Raw genomic sequence first — 20976 nt, 5'->3', positions numbered from 1 at the left:
GACTTCTGGGTTGTGTGTTAGGATAGAGATCTCTGGAACATTGGGTTCACCAGATATCCACTGCTTGCATGGTGAGATTGTACATGTGTATATATGCAGAGACATACACATGTGTGTCAGGTTGGTTGTCAGAGGGGTTTTTTTCAGGTCAAAGTTGAGAAACAGTTTTGAATCAGAAAAGTTCTCAGCCTTGGAACCTATGTTCATAACTTGAAGACACATCAATGTCCTCCATTTGATGACAGGCTTATGTTGTTATGTGTATGGTGAATGTTAAAGAACCTTTAGCATCCTCTAACCTTTCGTCAAGGAAACCTTTTGTCATAGGAATATTTTTTAACATAAAGCGATGTTGTGTAGATTTCAGTGTTGGAAACTCTTTGTAAAGAATGTGATCACTCTATTATGTTCTTAAGGAAATTCTCAAACATAATATTCTCCAACACTTTTCCAAATGTGACAATGAAGAAATAGACAACAAAGGGAGATGCATCATAAGGACACATATGTGGCTCCAAATTAGTTTGGCAACAATCACTATGTATTATTAAGTTATTAGGAATTTTCCAAATTGACAAACATACTAAAGTAATCAGACAGTTGAAAAATGTCCAGAAAAAAAATCATTTCCAAAGTACAACAACAGATAACACTCTTCTCTGCCTCACAGCAATTCTGCCGTCTAGTGACACTATTAAGGCTTGGACTTTGCAAGACTGCTGTCAAAAAGAGAGTATACAAATAGCAGCATGATGAACATCAGTTTCAAAAGAACAGATGACATATTCTTCTACCTTTGGCACCTGCAGTTGTCTCTAATTATAGGGGGAAAATAGTACCTTTGATAATTGGGCAAGATTAAATGGGCTCAAAGAAGCATTAACACCTGGGAAATTCTCCAGTTAAATTTGGCTTGTATTTATTCTGCTTGTTTGTGTTTTCTCTAAAGAATGTGATCATTCAGAATTGGACTTTATTTTGTCATTGAACTACTGATTTGCATGTGGTAATCACATGCACCTTTGAAAAGATAGATCGAAAGGACCCGGACCTGGATTTCCACAGTGACCAAGAGGTCATGATGATGTAATCACTACCTTCCGTCTTCTGATCGGTAGTTCCCACTTGCCACGTCTCTCATCTGAGTAACCATGATAAATATTTTCTTTGGAAGAATGTCTCAGTTTTCTGAGCTTTTTATATACTATTCATAGCTTAATGGTATCCAGAGAGAAATCCTGGCAGAAAACTGAGATAACAAACCATGATCAATGCCATAAACAATCTAGGTTTGGCACCTTTTTCTTTCTTTCTTTTTTCTTTTTTCTTTCTTTCTTTTTTTTTTTTTTTTTTTTGCTTTTATTTTGGCCAGAGGAAGCAGGGGTAGCCATGTGAGTCTGTGCATAGATGGTGTTTTGGTCACATAGCCCCACCTCACTCATGAAACACCCTGAAATTATGGTCTAAGAATCCCCCTTTGTTGCAAATACTTGAACTTCTCTACCTCAGTAAGTTTGCTAGGGGCCACTCTTGATTCCTTGTGAGTGAAGGGAAGATTGGTTTTGCGATTACAGAATGTTCTTCCATCCAAATCAAAGACTTTGAATTAGGTTTCCATCCAAATCAAAGACTTTGAATGAGATGTTCTGGAGCTGGGCTGGCTTTTCAGAGTTGTGCCACCAAGAGGCCAGAGACTTTCCGTTTCCCCTACTCAGAACCCATTCTCTAGATGCAGGTGTGTGACCCCAAGTGAGGTGGTAGCTTGTTTTGGTTGAAGACAATTCTTACAAACTCAACTGAAAGCCAACAGCACTCGAAGAGCTTAGAGAATGAATGTCCTTGATCCACAAGTGTAGAAATGAATGACTCATCACAGCAGGCACTAAACAATCAAAGTTGTAAAATAACTTTTTTTATATTCTTGATCAAATTTATTTTCCCCACATATTTAACACTCCATTAGCTAAAGATATGAACATATGGCAAGTAGAAAATAACAAAGAGCAAAAGCAAGCAAGCAGAAACAAAAAACCTGCTGTTCCTCATGAGTGTAAGCAAAGGCTGTATATAGTAATCCTATGTTATAGGATTATATATAATTAATATCATATATTTATGATATATAAAATTAAATATATAATCATAGGATTACATATAGGGTTAGTATATAATCCTATATTGTAGGATTATATATATATAAAATTGTAGGATATATATCCTACTATATACAGAATATATTGTGTATTATATATAATGTATATATTATATAGTATATTGTGTGTGTGTATATATATAATATAGGCTTAGTATGTCATCCTATGTGGTAGGATTCTCTGCAGTATGGTGAATGGACTAATCTTACTAGTTCTTTCTCAGTCAGAGTTGTGTATACAAAGGTTATAGATGTGTCGATATTATATCCTGCATCTTTACTAAGCTCTCCTAGGAGTTTCAGTAGTCTCTTAGTAGAATGTTTTGGTTCCTTTATACAGACGCTCATGTCACCACCAAAAAGGGATGGCTTGACTTCCTCCTCTTTAATATGCATGGCTTTGATTTCCTTTACTTGCCTGATGGCTCTGATTCAAACATCCCTACATTAAGTAGCAGTGATAAAAGTGGGAATCCTCCTCTGGTCCTGCATCTTACTGTACATGCCTCTAAATGTCCCTCATTCAATATGACACAGGCTGTGGGTTTTTCATATACTGCCTTGATGTGTTCATGATTAATGATCCTTCTATACCTAATTTGATAATTATTTTCATCATGAATGGATGTTATTTTTGTTATCAAATGCTTTCTTTGTATCTACTAAGGTGGTCATATGGTTTTTATTCTTAAGCTTATTAATGTGGTATAGTACATTTATTAATTTTCATATGTTGAACCATCCCTGTATGCAAGGGATATATTTTGCTTGGTCTGGATGAATCATCATTCTAAAATGTTTTTGTATTCAAATAGCTTTTTTAAGGATTTTTGGATCTATGTTTATCAGGAATATTGGTCTGTAGTTATTTTTCTCAATGGCAGACAGATGTGGGCAGGTAAAAAACACCCTGTGTTTTGAGGAAAGTAACTGCTTCTGAGCTTGAAATGTACTGATACCCTGAAGCATGCATTTACACCGAAAAGGGGGTGGTTTGGTATAGGGAAAGAGACTGTGAAACGAGAACACTTGCCCCACACACCAGAGACTGCCCTTGAGCAAAAGTCCATTGTCTCTTGGCTTTCTATATCTTATTAACATACTGGTGGCTCATTCTTTAAAATATGCAGAACCTTCTTGCCTCCTTCATTCCCTTAGGAAAAGATTGGGCAGAATAGTGCCTGCACAGCAGTAGTCCATCTGGGGGCTGTTGGCTGCGTTCAGGGTCTGTCTCAAGCAGGGTGTATGACTCGCCCTGAAACACCGACTTGGATTAAATTAACTCATGTCTGAGGGCACAGAGCATTTTTTAAGTTCCAAACACCGTTTTTATTCCCATTTATATGATTTTTCTTGCTACCAGAAAAGAGCTGCTATCATCAAAGAAAATGTTTTGAATGGCTTCATATTTGCTTAATTTGACCATGTTGCTTTTTGTTAAAAACAAACAAAAACTGCAGCAACACCTGCTAGCATAGGAATAAGACATGTTTCATGTATCTGCAAGTTGTGCAAATTTTCCTGTTGGAAAATTTAAAACAGCTGGTATTGTTGAGGTGTAGATTAGACATGGTAATAACCTGTACCATATTTTTGGTGTGACATTCGTCCTTTCTCTATCCTGTGGCCTCCGGAACACATCTTTTTACAACATCATGGCTAAATAGCTTTGAACAGCCCTGGGGTAAATTGAAATAACACTACCGCCATGTCGTCTCCTGGCAGAATGTGGCCATTTTCACAGGGTGTGATAAAACTCCTACTAATTTCTACTTGTAATTTTATCATCGGAGCAAATTGAGAGTCAGAAATTGTATGTGCATTATGCAAGTTTATAACCAAAACACATTACTTTAGTCAGGGGTACAACCCAGATTTCTCTAGGACACTAATCCAGTCGGTGTTGATTGGTTTTATTTGTCCTTCCCTCTGGACTGCATGTACCAGAAGGGTAAGAATGATATCTGCTTGTTACCATCATAGTGTTCTCAAAATCTAGAATAATTAACACAGAAGTGGTACTTGATAAATACCACTGACCCTTGGCAATTGCTGAAGATTGATTCCAGGACTATCTGAGGATCTGAGGATGCTCAGATGCCTTCTACGTAGCAGTATCGTATTTGTGTGTAATCAGTGCACTGCTATGCAGACGTTATCCTGAATTGTTTAGGGAACAGTGACAAGAAAAATGTTCATGCTCAGTACAAACATTTCTTAAAAACTGTTTTAATCAGATTGAATCTGACGCTGTGGAAGCCATGGACGTGGAAGGCTAGTGCCTTTTGTTGATCATATTTCTTTACCAAGGTAAAAGTAATGTTTGCACCTGATTTCATCAGAGATTCTAGGCAAATCAAGAGAAACACTTCACCCTTTTGCAGCTCCAGGGGAAAATCCTCCTATTAATCAAAGATTTAATCATTCCTTCAAATAGTTTTGTTTGTATACCTAAACGGTTGTGGCAATTTAGTTCTGAAAGTACCTGAGGCAAAATATAGAAACACTTGGAAGGCCTTTGCCCTGTTCAAGAAAACCCAGGTCACTGAGTCTCCAGAAGTACCTGTTATGAATTTTTTTTACAAAAAAATGCTAGGATTTCTTTATAAAAATACCCCCTCAAAATTGCATTCAGAAAATGATATGACCTGTTAGTTCGGACATGCTCTTCCTGATCATATATTGGTTTAGGAAAAAAAAAACAAGAAACAGATTTGGTATTTGGATATTCTGGCTTATGAAACCCAAATGTCTGCTTCAGGTTTGTTTTACTTTCACACCTTCAAAACAAAGATAGTGCCTTTTTCACTACTTCGCTGCATGTTTAGCCAGCTTTTGCAGGGCTTCTTGTTCTGTTTTCTTCTTCCGTTGTCAAGTGAGATTTCCAGATTCTCTCCGAAATTTTCAGAGTAAGAGATCATAGTGTTTGAGAATCAGCCAGAGTTGATGCTAGTTCATTCATTTTGGGTGACTCAGTTGCTCCAAGTAAGCTGGGGTCATGGTTTTAAAGCTTAGAGATCAGAGAAAACTCCACTTTTCAGAAGAGGCTGTGTGTGGAACAGGCCCTGACATTTTCATAGAAATCTTTATCTCCAAGTGCACCAGAGAGCTCTGTGGAAAGTGATGAACTGATGCTGGTAATTGTTTCATTGATGAAAAGAAATACTTCATTGAAAATTAAATGCATTCATATAAAATTCACTGAGACAACTATTGTATTATCCAGAAGAGTGAAGGAAATAGGATCTACTGCATGAAATGCATGTTACAAAAGCATGCTATTTACATATACTGGCTTAAATATTAATTTCAGATAGATTCATAATCATAGGAAACTGGATTCTACTTAATTAAATGATAAGCACTTAAAATTAACCAGTGTAGTATCTAAATCAAAGTGAATGTGATGCCCACAAAGTATGTAACGACTACTACTATTATTAATGCAGAATCATATTATACCATATGCACAATGCAAGAAAAATACTTCACAAGATGCCCACGTTGAAACTCTGCCAATAAATCCAAAAACAAATATTGAAATTTATCATTTGAATTTTTAAATCATCTTCTTAGAAAAGTAATGATGACCTCATAAACTAAAATCTGACAGTAGCCACAACAAAGAAAACTGTGAAGTATTTTCAGAAATTATGCTATTGCATATGTCTCTTCTACAGATGAGACTTATTTTTCTGTAATTCCACTTGATTTCAAAAGGAACCAGAACAAAAATAGGGAGATAGAGATCTTCCAGTGGCAGTTTCATGCCCCACAAATACCGAAAGACTTCAGGAGCTGGGAATTTAGTCTGAATCTCTCACATTGGTAACGCGAACCCAGAACATGAGTTACTGCCTACTGCATCCTAGGGTGCTAATTTGCAGGGAACCAGAACCATAAGCAGAGGTGGAACTTGAACCTGAGCACTTGAGTACGAAGTATGGTAACCTAAGTGTCACATACTTATTCTGCGACAGTCAACGTGTATTCATTGGGAATACAACAGTGAGGAAACAGATAAATCCTAGTCAACAAAGACCTTGTAGTACAGTTAGGGAGATGGACATTGATGTAGCATGTAATTCCATCTTTAATTACAACGTCTTGAAAAAGTGACATTTAAGCTTTTACCTGAAGGATGAGTGAATTGGCCATATAAAAGGGTCAGGAACATCAAGGCATCCTTGTTGAAACAAAACCAAATCTCACATTCACACACACTATTTATCTGTCTGTCTGTCTATCTGTCTGTCTATCTAATGCTTTGGGGAAGAGAGAGAGAAGGTCTAGGGTCTTTGGCTCCCATTCTCCCTCTGATACTGCTGCATTAAAAGAATGAATCCTTGTTCCTGTAGACTTCTGTTTCTCTCCTAAGAAGCCTGCCATCTGTTTGAATTCACATTTGTTCAGGAGAGCTTCACCTTCCAGAGAAGGGCTTTGATTCTTCAAACACCAAATACTCACTTGAGAACCCCCAATTGAAAAAGCCTGTTTATATATTAGCCACGAAAGAATAGGTAGGAATCACACTGTTCTCACCACCCACCAACACACACACACACACACACACACAATTCTCCATCAGTCTGATAGGACAGCACCAGGCCACTGCCTCCTTGTTCTTGGATTTGGGAATTGGCAAACGTGGGAAGGAATCTTACAGACTGCTTACACTGCAGCAATGTCAGGACTTGACCCCTGAATCTCAGAATATCTAACTGTTGCTATCTCCAGCTTCTAGAGCAGGGAATGGCACAGGTGGCACTCAGTGGGTACCAAGACAATGCCACAACTGAGAGATGGGAAGTTTTCTAAGCATCTCCCATGTGCTAAGTTAATCCTCACAATCAAGCCAATTTTATCCGAGTGAAACAAAACTGTAGAGTACTACCTTTTGTACAACAAATAACGGAGATAAGACAAGAAAAGGAAGTCCAGCTCTACAGCTGAGATTTAAAATGTGTAATTATTTAAATGACTTGGGTAGTTAGGTCTTGCAAGTAAATCCACGCTACAAATATAGAATGTAATGAAAGCATTTATTAGACAGCATAGCAGATTTGGTATAGTTCCATCTTTCTGTGCCAAAATAGACTATTCAATAACAGATGCTAAATGACTTACATAAAATTCAAAAGGAACTTAAGGACGTGTTATGAAAAATAAAAAGTCTATAATATTCATCTATAAACATTATACCTCATGATACTGGTGATACTGTTATAACCGTTAGTAAGTTCTTTGCTATGAATTAAGTTCAGGTCAGTATGAATAGGTGAAGGTTATAGGGGTCTCATAGCATTATAAAGAGTTTCAAAAAATGATACTGGAATCTTTGCACTATACATGCTTCTGAAGTGAGCATGAGTTTATATATATATATATATATATATATATATATATACACACACTCCCTACATATATATAGGGAGTACAAGCTTCAGTGAACACTTTGGATGGTATTGATAGCAGATTCTTCACATGGACATTTAAAAAATATATTTTAACAATACTAAGTCAATAGCAAACTTTATTTTTCTTATTTCTTTTACTGTTGGCCTCCAGATTTTTTTTCATTTAAATTTCATTAAACAGGTTTCACAAAGTACAAAGATACAATTCAAAGAATATAGATATACTCTTCCTTCATTTCACCTTAATTTTTTTTTGTGATAAGCTATTGTTAATGGACTTTATAGGCAAAGGTGTAATTATAACTAAAAGAAGAACTCAGCAAATATAAGAAGTCTACTGTTCAGCAGGAATATAGATAAGGGTTATAATAATTAAATCCCACGTAGTCAATTTCACTCATGTATGCTACCTTTTATACTCTATTAACTACCACAAATCAGAAAGCATTAGATCTTATTTGGCCTGGTTTATTTCAATAAGCAACTTGCCTCTGGTTGCATTGCTTTTGTTACAAACTATAGGGCTTCATTCTTTTATGGAGTAATAGTATTCTGTTCTGTATGGATGGATTTGGTGTGAGTGTATCATATTTTTCTAGGCATCAGTTTTTGCACAACTAGTTTGTTTTAGTTATTGTAAATCGGGCAACTGCAAACCTAAGGGAACAGCTAACTTTTTCATATAATGATTTCATTTGGGGGGAGCATATTCCAGGAGTGGGATGCCTGGGTTGGACAGTATACATAGTTTTAGTTTTCTGTATGATCTCTGTGCTTTTTAATGGTTGTATCAGTTTGTATTCCCACTGACAATGCATTTGAGTATCATTTGTTCCAGACCCTTGCAGAATTTGTCATTTTTAAAAGTTTACAAATTACCTCCATTCTAATTGGAGTGCGGTGAAGTTTCATTGTGGTTTGTGTTCTCCTGTTGGCTAATGATCCTGAGCATCTTTTTATGTGTCAACTAGCCATTTGTATTTCATCCTTTGAAAAGTATTTGTTCATGTCCTTTGCCCATTTTTTAGTTATAATTCAATTTTTTATTGCATTTCATTTTATGACACCATTTCATAGGTTCTGATGTTCCCCCAACCCCTCCCTGTGCCCTCCCCCCATGGTGGATTACTCCAATTACTCCACCTTATTGCAGTGCTACAGTTCAAATCCAGTCATGCTTCTTTCATTGCAAGCATCTACAAAGCATAGAGTCCAGCATCTTATTGTCCAGATAAATTCAACAGTTTCTTGGGGAGACCATCTCTGGTCTAAAAGCAGAGCTGCCTTTGCCCATTTCTTAACATCATTATTTGCTTTATTTTTTCCTTTAGCCCTTTATGTATTCAGGATGTCAATCCTTTATCAGAGTCATAGCCAGCAAACACATCCTCCCATCATTTCTATAACCACTTCAGTTCATTGACAGTTTCTTCTGCTAGGCAGAAACCTCTTAGCTTGATATAATCCCATTTGTTGATTTTTTTAAACTTCTGTTTCCTGTGTTTTTGGGGTCTAGAAATCTTTGCCTGTGTAATGTCTTACTGGATTTCCCTCTGCTTGATTCTAGTAATTTGATGGTTTCAGCTCTTTAATTCACATCCTTGACGTACTATAACAAATACATATTTGATAACAAAGTAAGGTAAGGGGATCTGCTCTCATAGTTGTTTCTGAGGGGATCCAATTTTCCCAACACCATTTGTTGAAGGGACTATCTGAGATCTGAGAAATTGTGGTAGCTCACTTTTCTAAGATTAGTTGGTTGGAGATATCTAGATTAATTTCTGTGGTTTCTATTCTGTTCTATGTGTCCATGTGTCTATTTTTACCAGTATCAGGCTGCTTTGAATATAACAGTAATATTGCATGTATTAAAATTGGATATTGTGATTCCTCCATCCTTCTTTTATTGTTTGAGTGCTTTGGTCACTTAAGGTCTCCTGTGTTTCATTGTGACTATTTGAATTCTTCTTGGTAGATCTGAGAATGCCCTTCATAGTTTCACAGAGATCTTAATGAACCTGTAAATTTGAGTGCCCTGGATATTTTGGTATTAACTCTTCCTGTCCATGAATGTGGAGGATTGTCCATTCTCTGTGTCATCTTCTATTTGTTTCCATATTCTTTTGTAAGTTTCATTGTAGAGATAGTCACATATTTTTATAAAATTTATCCTAAGTTGATTTAAAAAATTTATCCTAAGTTGTTATTTGTGGACATTCTGAGTGGGGTTGATCTTAAAAGTTCTTTCTCAGCCATGGTATTATTTGTACATACAAATGCTATTGATTTTGTGGGCTGATTGTATATTCTGAAACTTTGCCGAATTCTTACTGAAATCTTTTTATTCTCTGGTATAAAGGATCATTAAATCTGCAAACATGGGTAAGATGACTTCTATAACTTGTGTCCTTAGTCTTTTTTTTTTTTGTCTAATGACTCTGGCTAAAACATGAGCTATATTGAATAATAATTCTAAGAGTGGGCATCCTTGACTGGTTCTGTATCAGTGTAAATGCTTCTAGATTTCCCTCATTTATCACGTTGATGGCCATTGTTGCTGGTGTTCCCTCTATACTCAAGCAAGTACAAGACTTTCTTTTAATCATACAAGGACGCTATATTTTATCGGTTGCTTTCTCTGCATCCGAGATAATAAAATGGTTTTTATTCTTGATGTTATTATGTGATATATTTAATGATTTGCATATGTCGAATCATCCTTCCATCTCTGAGAGAAATTGTGTTTGGTCTGGACCGATGGCTTTTTCAGGTATAATTGAATTCAGTTGATTACTACTTCACTCAGGAATGTGGCATCAGTGTTCATCATGTATATTTGTTCATAGGTTTCTTCCTTTGGATCTTTATCTGGTTTGGGAATTAAAGCTGTGCTGGTCTTGTAGGAAGAGTTGGGAGGAATCCCCCTTCCTTTGGGTAGCTTGTGTCGTTTAAGAATTGGGAATAGAGCCACCCTGGTGTATCAGGCTAATCTTCACCTCTGGCACCAGCATCCCATATGGGTACCACAGTCCTGGCAGCTCCACTTCTGATCCTGCTCCCTGATAATGCTCTGGGAGACCAGCCAAAGAGGGATCGAGTCTTCAGGACCTGCACCCACATGGGAGAAGACACTACACTGTCTTGGCTTCAGGCTGTTGTAGCCCTCTGGGGAGTGAAATAGTTTGAAAGGTGATCTCTTATCTGAACAGCAAAATTACAAAGAGGGAAAACAAAGAAAAACTAATCCCAGTTCTTTTTAAAAAAATATTTAGAAGTCTTGGTAGAATAGAACAGGGAGGCCACCTGATCATGGGGTTTTCTTTGTTGAGCAGCTCTGTATTAGTGATTTAATTAGTGATAGTTTTTCATATATTCAAGCTTGTGTCTTCATAAATTGCAGGTGTCCAGACAGTTGCCATATAATCTTGATTTCTGATTTGTTGAAAGTCATTTTCAATAAATTCTAATGATTGATCTCTACCCCAGAGGTAAATATACATCTTTGTCATCTGATTTTATTAATTTGGATCCCTTTTGGGAAGTTGAGTCAATGATTTATCAATTTTATCTCAAAATAAGCTCTTTAATTTCACTGATCTTTTTTGTACCTTATTTTTAATGTTTATTATTTCTTTATTCCTCCTAACTTGTGGTTTGGTTTGTTTGGTTTTTCCTAGGTCCTTGAGATACATTGTTCATTATGTATTTGATAATTATCCAATTTTTATGTAGGCACTAATTGATATAAACTTTCCTAAACACTGGCTTGGCTGTATCCCAGAATTTTGATGTGTTGCCATTTTCATTTCCTCCAAAGAATTCTTAAATTTTCCTTTGATTTTTTTTCTATGACTCGCTGTTAAGTCATAAGCATGGAGCCTTATTGTCCATGTGTCTGAATATTTTCTGGACTTTCTTACATTACTTTCTAGCTTCATCTTATTGTGTTCAGAAAAGATGCTTTATTTTAGCTGTTTAATTAGTTGACTCTTTTTGCAGTCTAACATATGATCTTAGAGAATTTCCATGTGCCAATAAAATGGGTTTTCTGCAGCTGTGGGATGAAATGTTCTGTAAACACCAATTATATCCATTTGGTCAACCATGTAAATTAGATCTATTGCTACCTTGTTGATTTTCTGCTTGATTAATATGTCCATTAGTGAAAGTGGGTATTGAAGTCCCCGTTATTGTGTTGAACATAGATCTTTCCTTGCAACCATTAACATTGTTGTAAAAGCCAGATGTCCTTGCATTAGATGCATATACATTTATTAGTTACATTTTTCCTATTGAATTGATTCCTTAATCATATAATTACCTCCCTTGACTTGTGCAGATGTTGTCATAATTCTTTCCTCTTTCTTAAGGCATTTTAGGCACTGATTTGTTCAGAAAGATGAAGAATATACACACACTTGCTATGGTAAGGATTAAAGTGGGCCAGGAAGGGAGAGGGTGAGACAGAGGTTTAACTTCCATGGAGTTCTTCCACAAGAAGAGTGAGCTGCCACCACTACCTCCCCCATCATGTGCTCTTTTATCCCTATCCTGTGGAGGCTTTGTTCTGTCACTTTACCACTAAAAATTTTCATCAGTCTCATACCTGGGAATATAGTAAATGTTACAAAAGTGGCACAGAGCAGAAGAAATGGGTGTGAATTCAGAGCCAAAGTGAATTTATTAGAGATTAATGCATTCCAAAGGTGGATAATTGTCCATATGTAGAGGGAGGGACCACATGATGGAGGCTGTTGTTCCACAGCCTCGGCTTTTAATATCTTGCAGGAGTGGAAGGGGTGGGACACAAGTAGCTATTGTGTGGCATTTCAACCTTGATAGGTCTTGCTCCAAGAGGTAAGAAGGAGATGCACAAGACTGTGCTGGTCTTTGGAAAGTCAGTACACAAAATGTCCCTGATGGGATTGTCTGTTTGGGTAACTGTCTTTACCTCACCAATCCTGACTCTTTGTGCACTGGATTCTTTCTCACTGCTGCTGCTGCTGAGAGGCATCCATCTGAGGTGAGATCTCTATACCCCATATCAGATGGAGTGGAGAAGGAGAGCGGTCTGGTTTTGTTCCTGTCAGCTGGCTTGGCATGTAGTAGGGCACTGTACAGTACTGTCAGCTGGCCCTAAGGTGGACTAATATTAGAGAATCCAGGGCAGTGTTACCCAAATCCAGAGGAAGTGTTCCCACTGAGAGACAAGTAGAAATTGATTGAAGGGGTTAGATAATTAGCTGAGTCTGTAGGCCTGGTACGGTGTGTATGAGGCAGACCTAGCTCTGGACAGATAGCATAAAGAATTGAACCTGCTTAGGGGAGACCTATTGACTCCCAGTACCTGGCTTGACTGTGAGGAGAGCTGATCTGAATAGGAAGTGAAGCACAAATTCAGTTTCATCTCCTCTCTGCTGACTTTGGGTTATCTTCTCTGCAGCAATGGTTGTTTTGGAAGCTGGACAGAGTGAAGGGAGTTTTAGCTTGAGGCCCACAGGGTCTGCAGTTCCAGCCCTAGAGTCCTTCAACCTCAAGCGTGGTTCTGTTGCCAGTGGCTTGGTTCTTGGCAGAGCTGGCAGGGCTCTTTGGAAGCTGGCTTCCCACACTGCAAGTAAGTGCTATTTAGCAGACTGGCTTTGGGTGTCCTTGATGGCACACCATGCCATCAAGCCACATTAATTGGCCTTTTGCTGCGTATCTCACTCCTTTTCTCTTGGCCTCTGGTAAAGTAGACCACAGAGGCAGCCTTTAGAATGTGAGTCAAGGGGATGCTCACTCCTAAGTCTTTCTAGCTATGAAATTATAATTTAAGCCCTTAGATCTGGATAGCAAACTGTGCATCCTGAGAGTCCTTCAGAATGGAATCAGTTTCCCACCCAAGATTAGAGCAGAAATGGAGAGAAGTCAGAATCATCAGATGGCATTACTCTCGGTAACAATGTCAAGTAAGAACTTGGTAAAATGTTTACCTAAAGCTCCAATGCCTTCTATAGATTTGAGGCAAGTGTACATATGCTTAGAAAATATTCATCTGTTAAACCTAACAATTAAAGTTATACTTTAATAACCAGGTTTATCCAATACTTTAGTTTTAGGTACTTTAAGATTTTTGCCAAAGGACTCTAAAGTCCAATTTAGATTCCAGAGAATTGTGAATGGCAAGACTTCAAGCAGTTATAGCAGGAACCATAAATCTCATGAACCAACAGGGAGAGGTTTTTAGTCTATATTGTTTTTCAGGAAGCACATACAGGATTTATACACACTTCAACCTTTAGGAGCTCTAGGCCTTTGTTTCTAGTCATACTGTTAATTACAAAGTCACTGGACTTTTAGTCTTAGAACATTTATATCAGTAGCATTATACAGTATCATAGCATAAAATTTCACACCACTTTGTGTCTCAACAGAACTTTAAATATAGCACAAACAGCCTAATTAGTTGTTGTCTGTACAGAATGAGAAGTGAATCCTTTGACATTTCCAGGAGGCCTCATCTGGAAATACCAAAAGCCTGAAATTTGGAGGTTTTGAATGCTGTTAAGGAGGCCAAGAAGGACTCAACACTCTATTTCAGGTTTCCTAATTTTTTTGGCTTGATATTTCAGAAGATTTGGCCAATAGTTTGGATATTCATTCTTCTGCCAATGTCCTGTTTTTTGATGGGTTCCTTAAAATCCTCCTCCATTTCTCTCAAACGAAATGAATTATTGGATTTACTATATAGTCCCAGAGAATTCTGTCCTCACACCTATGGGACTAGTTGTAGCATCATGACTAGGTTACCTGTTCCGCTTGGAGACATCTGAGCCCAAGATTTCTTGTAAACAATTGGAATTCAACAAATGTGTTTTCCTCTGAGGTGATAAGGATTCTAGAGGTACACAGGATATAGAAAATCAGATAATAATCATCAGTGGTAAGAAGGGTGAAGCTGCTGCTAGAAATAGCCAGGGAGAGATAGTTAGCATTGTCTGTTGTGTATGTTCAACAAACTAGGAGTAAGGAATATGACATATAAAGAAAAAGGTTATGTTCAGGATCAGAACAAGGTTTTGAGTTATTCTTGGAGAGGAATAATAATCACAAGCCTTTAAGATAAGCTTTTGTGTAGAAAAAGCACAATAAGTATAGGGTGAGACATTGCCAAGAACTCTACAGGAAATGAGGTACCTGGTATGACTTGGGGGAGCTACAACTGACACACACTTTCTTAGGTGCTTGGTTGGTCTTGGATGGATGGCTTGAAACAACAAAAGCAGTTGGAAGTTGGAGTTCTTTGTGTTTTCATGATCTGTATGCCATTGATGGTATTAAGAGTTAAGGTTTTGGAGGAGGTGATTGTCATAACTTAGAATCCTCACAGATGATGTATTACCAAAAAAAAAGGCAAGAGACGAGTTGTTTGCACTTCCACCACATGAGGGCACAGTGAGAAGATACCGTCTATGAATCAGGAAACTTGGACACACCCCATCTCCAGCATCTTGATCTTGGACATAGTAGCCTCCAAAACTGAAAACAAAATAGCATAATCCATGCAGTTAATAAGACATTTACTTTTTAGTCTGCTTGGGGTTGCTAATAGCAATCTTACATTGGGAAAATTGGTGGAATTTTATCACCACTGGAGCAGACTTCTCAATTTATCCTAATTATTTTGCAACATCAAATGTAATTGAGAACTTGCCAATTAGTTGTAAATCAAACACCCTCAGTGGCAATATTTCCCCCATACAGGAAAAACTGGTTCTTGAGAGGCAAATAAAATTCTTATTCTTTGGATATATCACAGATATACAAGCCAAGTAGGAGTATATATAAATGGATATGCAGTCTATTTGCAGCATTAAAATTTCATGGAGGAGGAGGGCAAGTGGTTAAAAAACTCACTTGGGACAGTTAGGAAATGATAGTCTAAATTAATGGTCAGTAGCATTACTAGGTGAGTCTTGGTTTAACATAATTCTGTACTTTAGCATTTGAAATTCAACTTAGTCCTAATGGTTGTTTTGTTTGGGTAGCTTGTTGATTTCAGGAAATTTCTGTCTGAGCAGGAAAGAGAAATAGGATAACAACTAATTCTCAATTGTGGACCAAGAATTTTAATCTAAGATGCAAAGAATTAGGGCTTGATTCCACATCACTATAACCCTACCCCCCCCATGAGTGTCTGAGGAAAGGAATCAGTTCTGATCCTCTTTCCAGACATTGTTTGCCTTTTCTAAAATGACAGAAGTGTTTCATCTGTTCTAGCAAATGCAGGAGAGTGAGCGAGAGGAATGAAATTCAAGGATGCATATACATTGCCGCAGCAGCTGGCTGCCTGATGAGTTTGGACAGATCATGAACCCAGACTTCTCATTCTAAGACAGAATGTTTTAAAACTGTTCCTATTCCTCCTGCTCACCTGTTAACTGAAGGCCTTGAGGATTCATATTACAGTGCTTTGTAAGCAACTAACTCCTTCGCTGTCTCTAACAGGAAGAAGTGTATGATGTAAAACATAAATCAGAAAAACTTTTAAGATATTGCTGGTGTGATCCAAGGCAGTTGGCTCAGTTTTTTTCTGAATGGGTTGGGTTTGTTTAGACATTTTCTGCAATCTGGACAAAGGCGTGTGTGCTGCACTTCACATTTCACACTGCCCACTCTCCCTTAAGCCTCCAAAAGTACTGTCTGCCTTCCTTTTTTGCCCTCCTGATTTCTTCTCATTCATAGCTACCATGAATTCTGATCCCTTTTCAGCCCTGAATATCAGACATATGCTTAACTGTCCTTGAGATCTAAACTCGAGACCAAACTTACCACCTCCACTGAAAGGCTGGCTTCTGTTTTGAAGAACAGGCGATGGTGTATGTCTGCCAGAGTTCTGCTAGACATCCAAGCTTCATTCATGGCCTCATGTGCTCTCCGTTTCTTGCCCATACTACATTTCATGTCATTTCATCTTAGTCATTTTCACAAATATTCATGGCTGTGTCTAATTCAAGTTACTGTTGCAGCTGATGGAATTACTTCAACAACTAATTGTGATCTGTGCCTGTCTTTTGGTTTTCTCTCATTCATTTAAGAATACCTAGCCATGTACTTTCCCTGGGAAACAACTTTCAGTTGGTTCACATTCTTCGAAACCATCTATCAATTAGTTGCTTCTTCTCTTGTCAATAACTAGGACATCTTTCTATGTCACCCCAGGAATTCACAAATATTTCCTCCCACACTTTAACATCTTGCCCTTTTTATGAAACTCCTTTTGTATCCTGCTCAAGCCCTGGTAGGTTTCTCTCTAATGTGCAGTGAGAAGGAAATGTGTATCATCAACCTGTATCTGTCTCTGTCCTGTGCCTGGAAATGCACTGCCATTAGCCTCCATGCCCATTCTGGAATCCCTCACCATCTAGCTCAGGGTGGCATGCCTCTGAATGCTCACTCCTGGCTTTCCAGGAGCTAGGTCACTCCTCTATGATCCCATGATAATGTAGGAGCTTTCGTAGTGAGCCAGATCACAAGGCCCTCAGTGTTACTCAGAGAACATATCTAGCCCCTTACAGTGGCCTATAGTACCCACACAAATCTAGCCCAGTTTGCTTTCTCAAGTATTGCTAAGCCTAAGGAATATTTGAGTTTCTCTCCCTAGACAATCCCACAGACATCTCCCTCATCAATGAGTCCAACTTACTTTCAGGTGAGATCCATAACCTCCATCTCCTAATCTTCGTTTCTTGTTCCATCTTCCTTTCTGCAAAAGTATATAAGGTACTTAGCGTCATTGTATTTCTCTTGTTGAGGTTGTAAGCTCTGTAACAATTATTTTAAATGGTTACAATGGAAACTAACTAAATAGGTATGCAGTACATATGGTTGAAAGAACAAGCATTAGTCATATTGTACGACAATTGAATTTTTTGTCCTACTTTCTACTCTAGAACTGAATTTTTGTAAAGGACAATACTCTTGTTAGGGCTATTCATATATATATTATAAACCCACTGTTTTCAGGGAATATTCTAAGTGCTTACAAAGCACATATAGTTGCCTCTGGCCTTGTAACCCATTGCTGCATAGAGTTTGTGACCATGCCATGCTAAAGCATGTTTTTTTTTTTTTACTATAGGATATTGCACTATAAATAACATTATCTGAGATCGCCAATAATTTGGAATAATATGATGCCTGCATATCATGTAATGTCTTCAAATTCAAGAACTCACCATTGCCTGACTGGCCTTTTATATATTACATCTCTATGAACACTTGGGAAATTCTAAAAATAAGCTAGAAAAGCAATACATTACCTTGTGTGACTCCACTTCTTGTTTCTTTTCTCAGAGCTCTCCCAGCCATGATGCACTGGGTTCGCACACAGAAGCCCGGAGAGAGTGGCATCAATATTGTCACTGCTGATTTTGTCGAACTGGGGGATTTCATCAGCACTGTCATAAAGCTCAACTACGTCTTTGATGAAGGAGAAGCCAACACTTGATAATACTGTTTGGAGTGCCCATGAGTAAGACAGACAAGACTTATTGTATTACTGTTACCTGTAAACGCTATGACCTGCCCATTCCACTGAGTCTCTGAAGGGATTAGGGCTACTAGTGGGTGGGAAAAGGGAGAAAACCATTTCTTCAGTGCTTATTGCCATACTCTGCGTTGCTAAAGATATTTCATTCCCCATGTGATGAGAACAATCTATTTCTCATTAAGGATACTAAAAAGACCAGTGGATTTCATTTTCAAAGTTAGTCTTTGTAACGTAAAATTTGAGTGTTTACTTGAGTGCACTTTCTAGGACTCTTACACTGTGTATATTTTCTCAATGTCGTGCTTCCTCTTTCATTCAAAACAAATGTCCAACATAATGTGTATTGCATTGCTATGCTGAAATTTGTTTTGTGGAACTTGGTATAATGATCTGTAGTTCTTATCTGTTGGGAAATCACAGCGAGCTTTTAGTCTTAGAAAAAAAAATCCAAATCCATCAAATTAGGTCCTATGCATCAGTAATTTTGGAGGCCATAATTAGTGATTTTTGTGTTATGAAAATGTTTTACAGTGTTTCTATTTAAGGCAGCTATAAATATGGAGTACAATTTTTTTTTCTTAACTAGGAGTGCCAAGGCCGTAGTGAAAGATACTAGATTTAAAAATTTGCAGAATTAAAATAGCATCTCTCAGAAAAGGCCCAGTTAGTGTTAAGTCATTACAAATGTTAAAATTGGAAACTGTTCAAACAAGTCTTTTAAAAGTCCTCAATAGTTGCATGATTAAAAGAAAAAAGGAAACACTGTGCAAGCTTTCCAATTATGATTTCCACATACGTAATTCTAAATCATAAATTTTTACACATATTTTGAAGATGCTTCAGGATTTTAATTTGTAAGGCAGGCAGAGGAAATTAGAGCAGTGTTTTGGGAACTGGACCCATGAATCCACAGATGTTCAATATCTTTAGGAAATTCTTGATCCCTACAGTTAGGACAGTCTTGTTTTACATTGGCACTGACTCACCACCTCTGGGCTCCATCTTCCCTGAGAACAAGATGAAAGCCAAGGCACGAGGTTCCCGTGAGGTTTCTGTGGCCTACCACCTGATGCTGCTGCTCTGCAAAAAGAGCAGTGATCCTTTAATTTGGGGTGGTTATTCAACAGCTATAATACTATCCCAAAAAGTGCACAGTAGCTATTATGCATGCACTTCACAAAAATATGTGAGGCTTTTTCCCCCCATAGAATTCTAAGTTTTCTATAACCCATGCCAAAGAGAAGTGATGCCATGACCTCAGCTTTTAATTCATGTAAATAGCAGGTCAAATGACTTCATTTCTTCACCCAGATAAGCCTGTTGGTTTGCACATTAGATGTATCCAGATTGTAAGCACTCATGACAAGAACACAGCATTTGTTACTGACTGCAGGGAAGGAATAGGAAATATTTATACTGGAGAGCATGGGGTACCTGCTGTAGACCAAGCAGCATGCTTACATGAAAGAGAGGTTGCTCCACTGCAGGTGTGTGAACACACATGCCCATACACAACATTCCAACATTGACCCACGTGTGTGCAAGCAGACCCAAAAGCACAGACGCATGGAAATAGGGACATAGTACAACTCTTCAAGTTAAAACACTAGGATTACTAAAACTGCAATCCTTAAAAATGTATAAAATTGAGTGAATTAACTTTGCAAGTATGACTTGTTGCACCTTACTTTTTTAAAAATTAACTAGTTTTTTCAATAGTTTATAGATCTAATTCTCAGAATATAGTGGTAGCCACTCCCCTTTTCTCCTTTGTTTCTGAGACAGCATTTTAACTTAACATTCCAATAAAATGGCTAAATGCTTTATTAAATGATTAACAAGTAAAAAAAAAGGCTAAACAATTGAATGAAAAATTAATGTGTACTGTAGTATATATATCCAGATACATTTTAAAGAAATCACAGATCATTGAAACTACAATAATACAACATGTTTAACCATAGGGTTGACAAAGGTTTAAAATATTTTTGTACAACACCCTAGGTTGGTACTTCATTTACAAAAATAGTTCCCTTCTTTCCCTTGGCCCCGCCTTCTTATTTTATTGCCTTTCAATCTTTCATGTTTTATATGTAAACTGAATAGCAATTTTTTCATAGCATTATGGAAATATGCATCCTGTAAATTTACTTTTGGTGTATTTTCTCTATTAATTATGCATCCTTCACCAGGATCTTTAGCAAAGCAGACTTGCAATGACTCAAGGATTTACCTTAAAAATGACAGAAGACTTTCAACACATTAATGAAAAATTAAGAAATTTTAGGAGTTACTACAATTTACTTTTTTCTAATTTCCTATAATGTTTGCTTAGAATTAACTTCGTAATATTTGTCATTTGGGTGCTGGGGAAAAAAATGAAGCATTAGAGCACTTTAACAGGGGAAAAATTGTTTCTTGCTATGACTGACATTCACAAAGAAACCATGTGAGACAAAAAGGTACCTTCCAGCCACACGGTGGATTCTCTTCAGTCATCAGCCATGCAGCAAGTGTGGAGTGGAGATGGACTTGCCTTAACTTCTACAGGATGGCAGAAGAGCAAGAGAACTGAGAATTTGCTAGATGGACTGCTTGGAAAGGGAGGGCAGGTGTCTTCGGCTGTTTTCTATCCACTGACTCCCTAAAGCACACACAGGAAGCAAGTTGCAGGCCTTAATAGAGACATTAGGCTAATAAATGGTAAGGTGGAAACAAAACTTGCTCTCAGCCTATGTTCCACTGTCTTAGGCCGTCTTTCCGTAGAGATAAGAGCTCAAGGGCTACCGAGAGGCTTCAGGATGCTAGTAGCCACATCTTGGTGGACTTTTTGGCTTTGCTTTTTTCTTAAGGATGACATTGCAAGTCCTGCC

The 20976-nt window shown here is 37.6% G+C and overlaps 1 protein-coding gene across 1 annotated transcript in view; it reads left to right on the top strand.

Moving 5' to 3' along the window:
- PLCXD3 (phosphatidylinositol specific phospholipase C X domain containing 3) overlaps positions 1 to 18282 on the top strand; it is a 119584-nt gene extending 101302 nt beyond the window's left edge. The window contains exon 3 of the mRNA XM_040977676.1: positions 17908 to 18282. Coding sequence (XP_040833610.1) covers positions 17908 to 18061 — 154 coding nt within the window. The 3' untranslated portion in view covers positions 18062 to 18282. The remainder of the gene's footprint in view (positions 1 to 17907) is intronic.
- Positions 18283 to 20976: the final 2694 nt, after the last annotated feature.

The sequence above is a fragment of the Ochotona curzoniae genome, unplaced genomic scaffold, assembly GCF_017591425.1.
Source record: "Ochotona curzoniae isolate NIBS_2020 unplaced genomic scaffold, NIBS_Ocur_1.0 contig_2754, whole genome shotgun sequence".
In the NCBI taxonomy this organism is placed as follows: Eukaryota; Metazoa; Chordata; class Mammalia; order Lagomorpha; family Ochotonidae; genus Ochotona; species Ochotona curzoniae.
Note: the sequence above shows the minus strand (reverse complement) of the source record. Positions and strands in the feature narration are given on the sequence as shown.